This window comes from Festucalex cinctus, chromosome 21, assembly GCF_051991245.1.
Source record: "Festucalex cinctus isolate MCC-2025b chromosome 21, RoL_Fcin_1.0, whole genome shotgun sequence".
NCBI classification, from domain to species: domain Eukaryota; kingdom Metazoa; phylum Chordata; class Actinopteri; order Syngnathiformes; family Syngnathidae; genus Festucalex; species Festucalex cinctus.
This window is the reverse complement of record NC_135431.1, coordinates 15,417,137-15,431,546: the sequence shown is the minus strand read 5'-3', so window position 1 is coordinate 15,431,546 and position 14,410 is coordinate 15,417,137. Positions and strand designations below refer to the sequence as shown.

Below are 14,410 nucleotides of genomic sequence, written 5' to 3'. Positions count from 1 at the left end.
TACATATAACTTGTCATCATCATGTCAGATACTGCTCGGTGGCACAGTTGGTAAAGTGCCTTGTACAGTAACCAGGAAGTTGTAATTTCATAATTTAGCTCTCAATTTACTTCAAAAGCATTCCAGATGCATTCAAATCTTAGCATACAGCTATTAGCATTCAGCTTTCAGTATTCCCGCGCAATTTCTCCAGAAATTGCACTTAGTCTAGTTATTATTGTTATTTTTTTGTGTGTATTCAGGGAAACATAATGTTATAATATCCTATATAAACATGACAATGCTGTTTTCCATAGTTTTATTTTTTTTTCAACCAAAATTGTTTTCACCTTTTATGAACTACGGTCATAGTCAAGAAATGGAAGACATTGCACACGCACAATAAAAACCGATCAAAACCTAACTCCCACGGTGTGTCTGTAAAGGAACGGCGGCGGGCGCAGTGGCGTGTTCTGCGCCAGCAGCATCGTGTGCGAGATGGCCAAGAGGCAGAGCGTGGTCGACGTCTTCCACGCCGTCAAAACCTTGAGGAACAGCAAGCCCAACATGGTGGACGCTCCGGTGAGTACAAACACTCCGTTGGCGCTTTTGATTAAAAGTAGAAAAAAATGATAAGAATTTATCTGTCTTATCATTGGGAATAATTTAGAAAATATTCATTTAATATAAATATTTAATGTTAAAAGTTGAATGTAAATTATTGTTTTACTGATAGTTTTTGCAGTAGTTTAGAAACATGGATAACAATTTATAATAATAATAATAATATTAATATAATAAAAGATGTATTTTTTCAAAAATGTGAGCTGCCCATATTTTGTCTTATGTGGACAACATTGACTAAATGAAAGTAGCAGTAGTCGTAAATATAACATTTGTGATGTTTTTGCGTCTCCAGGAGCAATACAGGTTCTGCTACGACCTTGCGCTGGAGTTCATCGAGTCCTCCTAAACATGTCGGAAAATGGCGAAGGAGAGCAGATTTACAAAAAAAAAGTCCCTCGCCCCGTCATGTACATGAGCTGAGGAGACTTTGAACCTCCTTTATGCTGAACTTGTACAGCTTCTTGAGTGCCAGTGGGCCCCTGGATGCAAGGGGGGCCACAAGTCAACAATGTTCCGTCTCTGAGACACGCCCCAGCGCTCCATAACTGCCACCAGCTTCAAGTGATCGCCATCACGATGTTCTTTTTTTTTTGGGTCAAACACAATAAACACGTCAAATAACCGCAAGAGACGGACGTCGAAGAACGTTTACATGTTGAGTATTATTCGGCTTTTGGTTTTGTCATGAAGAAGAAACTTGTAGTCAAAAGAAATGTGATTTTTATTTGTATTTGCGTCTTTTTTTGTATGTTGATTTTTTTATTTTTTTATTTTTTATTTTTTTTTAGTATTGAGTAAAGTCAACACGTTTGAGTTTAATTGTTGTAATCCAGGGCTGGGCCCGACACACTTTCAATTCATCACACTGAATGAGCTCCTTAAAAGACATAAGGACTAATTACCAATTAGCTTAGTATTCTGATTGGTTCAGTTGAGCCATTCACGGCGTGTGTCCCTTGGCTTTGTTTACTTTGTGCACTGGCGGCCTACCGACCTATTTTCGCTCTCTCCTTACGCCGCCGCGGATGATTCATTCATAAGCCAAAGACTTGATGTAAATATGAGTACACAGTTGAAGCACATTGTTCGTATTTATTGTTTACTTGCGTTGCTTCTAAGTACAATCATTCTTCACTCCGTCGCCAAAACCATAAAGCGCGACGATGCAACGGGCCCACCAGTGAGCGGAGTGTGGAAGAACAAGCTGTATATCGGAGCATTAGCGGTACGCTAGGGTTTTTTTTTCGTTTTGTTTTGTTTTTTTGTCAGTATTTACTCTGTAGTATTGTCTTGTTTTCATTTGAAAAGAGTCTGTGACGTTACTGCGCTTTCTTTGGTGCAAAGCAGCCCCGTCGTGCTCAGCGCAGTATTCGGGCCCAGCGTCCGAACAGGGTGAGCTGTTTTCCACCCCGCCAGCAGAGAAAGCGACGCTCGTGCCTACATTTTTTTTTCCATTTGATTTTTTTTTTTGGAGTTATTCTTTCAAGCGGCATCCTGGATGGAGAGCAAACTTTGTTGAATGCGTCACCGTGTTGACTTGTGCCGACTGACGTGTTTTGTTTTCGCGCAAGCCTCATTAGGACAAAGGGAAAACATAAAAAACAAGTGCAAATAGAATATAAAATGTTTGGCTCTCGCAAGGTTGCATCCTGTAAATAGTACGTTCAAAGTTGAGATTTAACGGACAGATGAAATGTTACGTCATCTCTTTGTTTGTACAAACAAATGTTTAATGTTAATTCTCTTGGTGGAACCTAAATTGTTTTTTATGTTCCTGTTTTTTGTTTGTTTGTTTTTTGTTAAAAAAACAAAAGGATGTAAAGCAATAGTGAAACAACGGATTTAGTGAGTCGCATCACTAATAAAGCAAAGAAATGCATCGTTCCAGTAAAAAAGTGGCCATGGTCAACAGTTGAGTGACGTTTGCTGCCAAGCCAGTCTGAATATAAAGTTCAATATTCATAATTATTGTCTGTAATGTTTGGCTTCTTTGCTGTAATAAAAAAAAAAAAAAGACCACTACTTCAAAAAGGCTCTTAATTTGATGAACACGCACACAACAAACATGAAAAAAAACAAATCAACCAGGTTTGACTACTTCCTGGCCCCTTACCTGTCCTGTTCTATCCTGTGCTATTAGCTACCAGTCCCATTCTTCTCCACAGGTTGCCTGACTCGTTCTCCTGTCCTATTCTATTGGCTATTTGTCACATCCCTTGCCCGTCGGCTGCTGGTTACTACCTGACTCACTACACTTCTCCTGTCCAAGGTTATTTTAGTTGTGCAAACCGTCGAGGTCACAGGGCGACCATCTTGCTCCTCCCATCTCACGAGCAGACTACTGTGTGAACTATACGGTATACGTACAGATGAAAAATAAATAAATCATGCTTTTTACTAACTGTACTCCAATTTTGATACTGTAAATGTATAAGGATCGTATGCCGAGAAACGTTTCTTGGGAAGAGCAATATGGCGACCTCAAGAGTCTTGGCCTATCGGCTATCCAGTCATATATTCAGATCAGTGGTAATAACCAATCATGGCTCAGTTTGCTGACCAAACCCAGAAAATAGGTGAGCAGTGATTGGTCGTTACCTCTCCTTCCTCAGCACAGCTGATGTCATCTTCAGTCGACAGCAATTGGTAAAAAGTTTTTAAAGGTTTTGTACACACAAAATAATGTAGTTCTCGGATTCATTCTGGACAAAATACCTATAACAACTTTTTACTGTTGAAAATGGCTCAATTGAGTCAAGTATCCCTTAAATATTGCACGCAAGTCATACACGTTAAAGCAAAGAAAGAAAACTAATAAAGAAACTAAAACTTAAGCATTTTTTTAATTAAATAACTAAAAATAATAGTTATTTTTAGTGCTAAGCATTTTTTAAATAACTAAAAATAAATTATTTGTAATATTAGTTATTTAAAAAATGCTTAGTTTTAGTTAATTTCAGTATTAGTTTTCTTTATTTTAATTTTTTTTAACGTGTATTACTTGCATACAATATTTAAGGCATACTTGACTCATTGAGCTATTTTCAACAGTAAAAAGTTAGTATTTTGTCCAGAATGAATCCAAGTTTCCAGGGTGGTTCTAAAAACTAATTAAAAAATAAATAAATAAAAAATAAAAGAAATAATCCCCGTTTCCCTTTCCCGCAGGGTTCATTCTCATCGCACTCAAAAAGCAAATGTCTCACAACCCCGCTGCTTTCTTCAAAAAGTTTAATTTGCATCTTTATTTACACATGGTGGATGGCAGTAGTTTAAAGAGTCAAATTATACTTTTAAACACAAAAGCAAGAAGTCAAATAAAAAAAATGACATGAATTGTTGAATCCTAAACTTGCATTAAAAAAAAAGAAAAAAAAAAAAGAAATCTTACGGTAAATGTGCCCGGGCTAAAGAAACCTCGCAAATGAAATATTCATCTTGAAAAGAATCTTATAAACACTAACCAATCGGTAGAATGCTGTAATACTGACCAGCAATGAAACACTAAATAATACATTCATTTTCACTACCCTGCATGCTATCTGAAGAGCCTATAAAATCATGTGGACAAAAGAAGTCAACAAAAACATGGTCAAGCGCGTCAAATATTTCCATTCAAATTAGGCATATATTATATATATATTTATATATGTATATATTTTATACAAATACATAATATTTGGCATTTATATCATCCTCATTTCAAAATAGAATAACAATAACCATCTTTTACGCCGTCACATTTCTCATAACCCTTAAAAGGCCTTTAAAAAAAAAAAAAAATCATTATTTTTAAACATACCAACGTCCACAACACGACACACTTCTCCACCAAAGGCAAACAACAGTGTGACCATTCTCCCGCCTCATAATTATATTTTTTAAAGATAAATAAATATTAAAGCGAGTGGGAAACGGTGACATAAGTATTGTTCTAAAAACAGTGTGGGGTGATTAAAAAAAAAAAATGAATTAACACCCGGATATTAAGCCATGTAAACTAAGCTTATTGCTTGAAGAGCAGATAAAGCCGGGTGTCAACAATCGGGTGACGTCAGCCATGATTTTATGAGGAGAGAGAGCACAAGAAGTGAAGGACATCTTTGCAGTGCACAAAACAAGGGAGGAAAAGAAAGATTCTTAATTAAAGATCGATCCAGAGATGATCCGGTTGGGATTCTGTCGAGCGTGTGCGGGCATGCATGTGTCGATTGTCTGAATGAACCAAAAATAATAATAATAATTCCATAGATTGAGCACCAGTTCAAACTCTGATGTGGTGTTCGTTGATGCAATTAGCATGTCGAAGTAGGTTGATTTAAAAAGCGAAATCATTAAAACACCATCCTCCTCAAATACATAAACACACTAATACTGCATAGTACGCAATCGTATGTTACTTCCGAGCCACGACTCCTCTAGAACCAAATCTCAATAAGTGCTAGCTTAAATGCTAACACACAATGCAAAACGCCATACATGAGATAATAGCGCTAGCATTAACAGTGGCGCTAGTTCCATTAGCGCCAATGCTCATTGACTTAAGTCGAGAAAATGTCATTTGAAAAGGTTCACATTCTTTACATTTAGTTTATTAATACAGTACAATACTATTGAAAGATGTACTTCTTACTATAAAGCACCTTTTTTTTTTTTTTTTTTTTTTTTAAGTGGTGGGGCTGTAATGGATGCAAAGCTTTTCCATTCAGTTTAATGGGGAAAGATAATTTGAGATACAAGTGATTTAACAAATTAAGGGGCAACAGATTATGAATATAATACCGTATTACAAGAATTAAGAATAGTAAATAAAGTCTGCTGCGAGAATAAATGTTTTAAAAGTAAATAAAATAAATTAAATTGAAAAAACTGAGTGCAACTTTTTTCACATTATTCCGACAGTATTCTTGTAAATTTAATTTATTCCCCTAAAAATTAACTTTTTTCCCTAATTTACCAATTCTCATGAAATTACTTTTTTCCACATAAAATTTAAAAAATAGCCACTTTGTATTTTTTTGAAAGTCACTTTTTTTTTAGAATTTAAACATTATGCTCATAAAATTATCGATTTTTTTTAAATCATTAGTTAAATTATTTTCTCATATTATGACTTTGATTCTCCAAAAATGGCAATTGACTGTTGACAAAAAAATAAATAAATAAATAAATCTCACTAAATTTAATTTTTCTTTTCCATGTGCCCACAATAATACTCCTTCATATACTAAAAACGAATCTACATTTTTCAATATAACTAACATTATTTTACCACCAGCTAACGCTATTTAACGCTTTTCTTTTTCTTTTTTTTATAGCACGTGGTGAACGGCAATAGAATTTTCTAGATATTAAAAATAGTTATGTAAAAACGACATTTGTTTCTGTCCCAGAAAAAAATAAAATAAATAAAAATCTTTTGGTGGCTTGCTCCATAGTGGGGAAAAATAAATAATTAACTAAATAAAATTTCTAATTAGATTATCAGTCAAAAAGTCAAAACCTTTCCACTCTCCTGACTGCCGTGACACAGGATGAATTATGAATTTGAATGTTGCGTTCTCCTACTAAAGCAGAATGGGCAGACCCCATCGGGGCAGGTCTGCCTCCAACCAGTTTGCAGCCCTTTGTAACGCTAAGAGGAATTAGCAGCAGCAGCCATCAACATGCACATCGACTCTTTAAGGCACCTGAGAAATTGTCATGTACAGAAGTTGCCAAAGCCCCCTCATGTAGCAAATATATTTGGGTGTCATCTTCATTATGCAAATATGATATCATGATTATATATTCTAATAGCCCCGCATGATACCAGTTACGTTAAATGTGCAAGTCACACATGCAGTGGTGGTGCACTTTTTTTTTTTTTTTTTTAACCCTGTAAATTCCTCAATACACGGCACTACAAATACACACACGCACACACGTATCTGCTCAAATAGGTAGTTGTTGTCCTAGAACTGATGTGTGTGTGTGTGATGCAATTCATTAGTCGCCCAATCACATATCCAAGAAATAGAAACGTTTCAAGCAATTGGAGATAATAATCTTGCTATTGATAACACATATGATATTACATTTCCTTTTTTCCAACATCATAATTTTTCGTAGTAGCAGTAATATGAGATGGCAGATTTTGAAATGCAGTACAGTGGTGCCTTGAGTGGGAAAAAAAGTAAACAAAGAGAATTACACAACCACAAACAAACTTTGCTGCTAGCTTAAATGCTAACACCCAATGAAAAACACCATCGACGAGCTAACACATAGCGTCTGTCATTCGTCATGAAATACAAACTGTTTAATTCTTTACATTCTATTTATTCCATGTATATTTTTATTTTGGTTTTATAAAGTACAATATTAGAGTGCTATTTTCCTTATTATAATCTTTTTTTTTTGCGAAGGCTGGAACAAATTAAGATTGCTTGAGATATGAGTGTTGTGATTTCTTCACAGGAACTGGCATCTCAAGGCACCACTGTATAATTAAAGGTCATTGAGCAACTTTGTTATTGTCAGATACGTGTATTAAAGTGGTAGCCCTTCGCATTAAGCAATATCCCATAAGCAGCGTGGTGTTATTGGGGGGGTCACCTGAAGGGGGGGATTATCGACAGCTAACATCCGCCACCCTCCCATCCCATTCCATTGATGACAAAAACAAAAAAAAACAAAAAAAAATGGATAGCAAAATAATGCACACTTCAGTTCAATTATTTTTTAATTTTTCTAAGGGTCCTGTCATTTTTTTTTCTCTCCCTCAAATAATAACTCTGTTGAACCAGAATTCAAAAGCAACATCTGATGTTCATGTGTAATTTATATTCATTATTATATAATCAAATTAAAATTGTTTGTGGTGTTTTCTTTCATTAACACAGGTGGGTAATATATGCTGCATGGCCCAAATAAGGCCCCAAAGATTCTTTGATCCAGCCCACCATCTGACCTAAAATAAAGTAATTCGCAAATACTGTAAAACCTCAAAAGGAATTGATTTAAAAAGACCAAATCCGTTCAACCCATAAATGCTTAAAAAAAAAAAAAGTCAGTTTAAGTGCATTTATACTAATGTGCAAATTATCTTGGGGACATTTTATGACTTAAGTTAAGTCTCCTTTAAGGGATAATTGTTCCCATTTTAAAATTTTGAAAGATATTATACACATTTGGCACTGTAGTTAACACAAATAGACTTGAAAATTGACCTAGCTAGCTACTCCACCAATATCATAGAAGTGATATGCAGTTGCTAGTTACTAACATGAAAGCAAATTGAAATAATATTTTCCACGTTTTTGTTACGCAGGCTCCACGCTACATTTGTGAGGGATACTGTAAACGCTTTATCCACTGTCATGAGCCAAAACTGGCAGTGGTTTTCCTACAGCATTTAGCGCTAACGCTCTCCCGGCTGGTCCACCAATTACAACAAACTATTGACACGAGTAACAGCTCTGTGGTTGCCATAGGAATGAAATAGAAACTTCTTTTTATAAGCCAGTGAAGCATGTAAATGATTATGAAGCTGTCTAGGTGTCTGTAATCACAGTTAGCTAGCTGCTAATATGCTAAATGGCTTGGGGGCCATTCAGTAATGAGATAAGAGATGTTTGCCTCGTCAAAGCAGCACACACACAAAAATCTGTTTAAATTTCAAATATTATTTGTAGTAAATGCTTTGAATTTACTCCTAGGCCTCTCCCATTTCGCATTCGCGACTTGAGGGTGTTAAATACATGCTAATGCTAGTGTTAGCACAGCACAAGTCCACCAGCATAATAGACAACAAAAATAACTGTTAGGGGGAAAAAAATGTATAGTTAAGTAAAGATAGTGTGGCCTATTATCCAAATAATTGTGAAGCTGTTTGGTTATCACAAACAATAACGTGCGTTCACATCTGCTGCTTTAGCTAGCAGTGACTTGTTTCCCCTCGACTGCACTTTGAAAGGCGAGCGCATTGCAAAGATGATCCTTCCTAACGTCACAATGGAGCACACACACGCACACACACACCAGCGCGGAGATACAACGGGCACCATGTTGTTTTTTAAAAAGTCCTTGAGTGTGTCTGTGTGCGCGTAGGCCCGGGTTAAGGACAACACTTGGAGAGTAAAAAGCAGCACCATTTACGATAGTAACTGACCAGTGTTAAAGTGTCATTTGCGCCTGTCTTCTTCTTTTTGTTTTGTTTTTTTGTGTGTGCGTGTGTGTGTAATCGTAGCTAAATGTCGCAGCGCAGAAGCATGCCCTAATCAACCGATACAAATCCTCCGTTAAATCAACCAACGATCCCCATCGATACTAAAATGCAGATTGCGATGAATTTGTCACAATATCCGAAATCAGTCACGTCAAATGGAAAAACAAACTGTCCTTTGCAATTCAACTGCAACATTAATCACGTGAGCGTCATAAACTACATTTCCCTTGGAAATACAAACATGAATATCATAAGGCGCAAAAAAAATGCTTTGTTCCGCACTTCCCCTCTTCCGCAAACTTCTTTAGTTCGTAGGCGAATGTGTTCTGCATCCAGCAGCAAACAAGAAAAAAAAAAAAAATCAGTTCCATGAGTCGAATGGATGAAACAGTAGTTTTGAAGTCTGATAAGTGTACTTACAATGGGCAGCAAAATTATAGAAATCAGGTGTTGATTTTGGGGCAATAGCAGCTCATCTTCCAGGCTCTTCATGAGCCAGTGATAAATGAAGGGGGAACGTTTGTTCAAGCTCGCTGCAAGCACCACACCCCTCACAATTAGGAGTTGAATTAATTTGGAGGCTCCATTTTTTTTTTTTTAAATAAAAGACTATAAAGCGTAAGAACCCAGAGAACGGCAACGCATCTTAAAATGGCCGACGGAAGCGAGATGTGATGCCGGAGAGCTGGTGTTGGATGGAAACCAAACGGTGAAGCGAATCCGTGGACCTCAAAGCCTCGTCTGAGCTTCCGGGATGTAGATCTCGATGCTGTCGGCCCGCTCGGTGGCCGAGTTCTGTCTGAACGACGCCGCTCGCTTGGCGGCCATCAGCCGTCTGCGGGCTTCCTGGCGCTGGCGGTCCTGGAGGTCCAAGGATCGCTCCCGCATCACGCCGCCGCGTCCCCTGGTGGGCCTCTTGCTCAGAGGAGGGATCCATTTTCGATCCTTGGGGAAGACAAGAACATCACGGGATCACATATCAGTGTTTTGGCAGGTTTAAAATTTCTGATACCTTCTTCTCTTCTCTTCCACTCTCCACCACCTGCCACTGGTTGCTCTTGATCTGCTGCAGCTCTTCAAATTTGGCAGTGACGTCTTCAATGGAAAGCTGCAAGAGGTCCCAGAATCCGGCCAGGTCCTGAGATGTGGGTCTGGGCATGGCGCTTGGGTCCTTGTTTTAAAACAAAACACAAAGAAGAAACACACTTTATTGGCAATGTTTGACCTCAAACGCTAGAAACAGTCATGATAGTTTCACCTTAACTGCCGCTAGGGGGCAGTCAAGCACTAATAGTACTTCACATCATTGATTACGTGGGGAGAAACTACAAATATATATATTTTTTAATAGCCACACATTAAACTAAAATTAAAGCATAATTTGTAAAACAACAATGTCACTTTTCGTCAAAATATATTTTTTAATCTGTCGTCAGGGACAAAAACACTCGTTTACAATTTACATGTCAGGTGTTTGTATATAATGTCTTAATGTGACCAATCAAAGCGCTGAATAGAATGACTGACATGTACGTCAGCCAATTATTTTACAGTACTAGTGTGACTAGGGAAAAAAACGGCATTTGATTCGTTGGTCCAAGTAGTGGAAATATTTCTTTTCCAAACTTGCACCTGTTGTTCATTATATATTTTGAATCGTATTTCACACTTTATTTTTCAACAAACAATGTAATTAATGAATTTTTAGTCCTGCTTATACTAGTCGCTAAGCTTTTATGAATACCTTGACATTCTTGTTGTAAACATTGGCTCCGACTGCGGATGTATGTATTCACAACATTAATTAAGCTCTACGTAAGGACGTAAAATGGTGGCTTCTGTCTCGGTGAGTACAGTATTCGTCTTTCAAGTTTATGTATTTCACAATTGTTTTTATGGTCAATTTTCAGTAGTTTTAGGATTGAATGATACTGTAGCTACAGTGTGTGGAGACCTGTTAATGAATTGTGCTCATTGCTAATGAATAATGATAGCATAAAGTCATGTTATATGACTATGTTTAAACTCTTCTGGAGGAAAATGTGATAACCAAAAGTGTTAAACGTTTCTCAGTATATTCAGTGCACTGTAGTTTTCCACCACTGCAGGCAACAACTACAATAAGTAAACATTTTAGTTTTCACTGACAGATTTATTGTCTATATAAATGTATAGTGTTTTGTTTTGTTTTGTTTTTTCCCCCCTGCAGCCATTGCGGGCCTGGGTGTGGTATGGGGACATGAGGACAGAATGCAGTGGCAGTCCATTATTCAGACTCAGAGGCCCAATTCAAACTGCTGCCTATGTGCATTAATGGAAGGGCTAAGTCCTTCCGATTGGAATTCCCCTTTCGTTTTCAGAGGCCTCGACGGCGGCGGAGGGACCGTTTCTCTATTGATTGCTGCAGTCTTTTGCTGGAGGGCGAACACGATTCTCGAAGCTCAGGCAGGGAGCGAAAAGAAGGGTAGGTACGTTTACCCATCATGCAACTCTCTAAGAAGCAAATTAAAAGCATGTTGTCCGGTACTGAGGGGATTTGCTACAGTACATAAAGCTTTTGTTGTCCATCACTCACCAGATTTTGCTGACACAGCCAGTAAAACTGCTGAAACTTTTGGGACATTAGCAGCTGAGCGCTTCCCACCGCACTCCGGATTTTCCCTAGAACTGCAAACAGAAAGATTTTAACAACATCAACACAAATAAGTGTCTTTTGACTACTGTACATATCTGATTTAATATGGATACAATTAACAATAAAATAATTGCTTAGGGGGGCATTATACAGAGGACTTAATTAGAAATGAACAATGTTAACAATACCTACAGTTTTTAATCTTAATTCATTCATAGTAGTGATAGACGATGTGTTTTGTTTTTTTTTTTCCCTCAGGGCTGATACTGATTATTAGTAGTCAACGAGGCCGATCACTGATCTTTCAAGCCGATATTCATGTACAGTAAAATATAAAACATTAGTGTCAATTAAAAAAAAAAAACCTTTGCCAAGAATAAACATATAAAGAATAGACAGCTTTATTTACAAATTATAACAAAAATTGCAGGGAGCTTCAAGGGTCATCATGTGTTAAGAAAACTGAAAACTAAGCAAGTAAATAGCTCCCTTAAGTTTTCTACTGTAAATAAATTTTCTGAAATTTCAGCATAATTTCTTTCTTTTTTTTTTTTTTTTTTTAATAAAAATTGTATAGTGTCACTATCATCAAAATCATAAATGAAAAGTTCCCTGTGTCTCACTGAACGACAAATGCATGCGAAAGTAGCTAAATGGGAGTTTCCATCAGGGTTCGTAAAAGGTTTCAAAATATCTTTGCAGATGGTGAAAAAGTGTCTGAATATGTTAAAAAATTCTTTGCAACAAGTAACTGTCTGTGAACATCTGACAAATGTCATGACTGGGTCATGCCAGGGTTAAGTTTGGGTAATGCAAGGGTTATATTTGGGTCATGACCGTGAGGTCAAGTGTCTGTTTTGAACTGATGTAACAATCATCTGGTTTCGACTGTAAAAACGGTATGTGATGTCAGGGGCTATGTGATGTCAAGAATCTTTCATCCCTTTACTTGGTCAACAGCCAATCGGATAATGCCATGTCACCACAGCCAATCTGATCAATTGACTGTCTATTTAAGCCAAACCGAGAAGTGTGCGTTTGTCGGATTATTACTCTGTTCCTCTGTGCATCTCCACAGCCCAAGTTAGCTTAGCGTCTCGTGATTCTCTTTGCATTCTCATTGTTTCTCGTCTAGTCAAGTTTGTTCTACGCCTCTCGATGTTATGTGAGTAAAGAGTTAAAATCGTATTTGTGTCTGTGCTTTTGGGATCCAACCTCAGAACATAACAAATCCTGATGAAAACCTAAAATTTGCTACATTTGCAAGCATTCACTGCCCCAGTGAGATACCAGCTTTATCGGCCTTCAAATTCATGAAAAGGCCGGTGCGAAATTTGTCAAAATGCCAAATGTCGGCACCGATACTCGACCCAATAATCGGTCTATCCCTAATTCATAGTATTCACTCTGATAATAAAGGATGCTGCCAGTTGTCCTTCAACAAACGTGGTTATAAGACAAATCAAAAAGAGAGATGCTCACTCTCCTCCGACAGATCATGCTCCTCTGCCTCCCTCTCCATCTCTTTACACCATCCCTCCATCCTTTTGGATTCATTGTGAAGAAGCTGCATGAACCATCCGCCGTCCCTGCGAAAAGGAGACACTCGACCCGTCTCGCTGGCCTCCAGGCTGGGTTCGGCCAGCCAGGGTTCAGGCTGTGGGCTGGGGGGCCCGCTGGAGGCCCGGTAGTCCTCCCTGTAGCTAAACAAGCCCTGCGTGCGCACCGTGCGGATGGCGCCGTACTGCGTGGGGGTGCTTGGCTCAGAGTGGCGACCAAAAGCGCCACCAAACTGCAGACCCTTATCTTCCATGGAGGGGAAGCCCTCCAGCTCCATGTCGGCCTGCACTGCGGTGGTAACGCTGTTGGAGCGCTTGACCCGCCCGCGCCTAAACGTCATACAATTATTATTGACGTACAAATCCAGGACATGGTTGCAAGTCATTGTCACATTTGACGAAAAGGAAAGTGCCGCATACCTTTTGTGATCTTCCACCTGGATACCTATAGAGTGAAACTGAGGAAGGCCTTTGCTTTCAGTCTCAGAGTCTGTCACAGTTTCCACCTGTTGAAGAGATGGCACAACTTGACAAACAGGATATAAACAAACGTGTCTACAATTCCAAAGAGCAGCTTGAAATTTTTCCACACGTCATTCTTTTACTGTGCCGTGGCTTATATTTTCTCTTTAGGAACCGGTTCAGAATTGCACTAGCCATCCGAGGTGGCAAATCCAGATCCAGAAAGTAAAACCCTGCCACAGTTTGGGTTTAGTCACAGGTGCTTCGCCTTCTACTCAACTGGCAGGTAAATGAGTATGTTTAGAAGTTAGGATCTTACCTTCTGAAACTGGTCAAGACCTGGTTTTCTAGATCTAGTATTCTGGACCTGGATTATCCCCAGTTTGGACATGGCTTTCTGGACCTTGTCTGATATCCCTGGTCAGGACTTGACCTTGGTCCCCTAGAGCTAGTTAAGATCTGGTCTTGTGGTCCTTCCGACCAGGCGTTGTGGATCTTTTATGCCCTATATCTGGACCTGGCCTTCTGGATCTGATTTGATAAATCTGCTCAGGATCTGGCCTTGGTCCTTTAGATTTAGAAGATAATACCTTTATCTTCAGGGGGGAAAAAAAACCTGACTCTAAGACTACTGAAATTTCAACCTTATAGTAAAGCATAGAAAAGTTTGAGGAGTCAATTTCGACATTTTAATGAATGGCTCATGAAGAATTCTGCCAGTTGCCTAGAATGGATTGTGGATGAATCTGGTCTTGAACCAACTGAGGGAAAATGGAGTACACTACTACTTGGATGCAACAAACAGAGGCACTGTTGAGTCGCTCTACTGTAGTTTGTGGTCTAAAAAGAACAACATGCAAGTTAGTTATGGCCAGTTGAATCAAACAGACTTGACTAGGGTGGTTATTGACTAGGGTGGTTATTGTATGCCCATCCCTA

General features: G+C 38.3%; 3 protein-coding genes across 33 annotated transcripts in view; 2 read left to right on the top strand and 1 right to left on the bottom strand.

The window, feature by feature from the left end:
• The window catches only part of ptprk (protein tyrosine phosphatase receptor type K), an 84,051-nt gene extending 81,437 nt beyond the window's left edge, over positions 1-2,614 (top strand). For all 19 annotated transcript variants that reach the window (XM_077510076.1, XM_077510078.1, XM_077510074.1 and 16 more), the window contains 2 exons: positions 426-561; positions 899-2,614. In XM_077510076.1, coding sequence (XP_077366202.1) covers positions 426-561; positions 899-952 — 190 coding nt within the window. In that variant the 3' untranslated portion in view covers positions 953-2,614. The remainder of the gene's footprint in view (positions 1-425; positions 562-898) is intronic.
• A 1,209-nt stretch (positions 2,615-3,823) lies between these two features.
• The window catches only part of dlgap2b (discs, large (Drosophila) homolog-associated protein 2b), a 67,423-nt gene continuing 56,836 nt past the window's right edge, over positions 3,824-14,410 (bottom strand). For 9 of the 10 annotated variants that reach the window (XM_077511388.1, XM_077511389.1, XM_077511380.1 and 6 more), the window contains 5 exons: positions 13,430-13,515; positions 12,933-13,339; positions 11,391-11,482; positions 9,828-9,986; positions 3,824-9,760 (listed from right to left, as the gene is read on the bottom strand). In XM_077511388.1, coding sequence (XP_077367514.1) covers positions 9,545-9,760; positions 9,828-9,986; positions 11,391-11,482; positions 12,933-13,339; positions 13,430-13,515 — 960 coding nt within the window. In that variant the 3' untranslated portion in view covers positions 3,824-9,544. The remainder of the gene's footprint in view (positions 9,761-9,827; positions 9,987-11,390; positions 11,483-12,932; positions 13,340-13,429; positions 13,516-14,410) is intronic. The other variant, XM_077511382.1, reaches the window with a different exon arrangement.
• Positions 10,366-14,410, top strand: part of LOC144010872 (cytospin-A-like) — a 74,145-nt gene continuing 70,100 nt past the window's right edge. The window contains exons 1-2 of one of the 4 annotated variants that reach the window (XM_077511396.1): positions 10,366-10,661; positions 11,025-11,279. The gene's annotated coding sequence lies outside the window, so the exon portion shown is untranslated. Of the gene's footprint in view, positions 10,662-11,024; positions 11,284-12,488; positions 12,616-14,410 lie in introns of those variants that run through there. The other 3 variants (XM_077511391.1, XM_077511392.1, XM_077511393.1) reach the window with 3 other exon arrangements.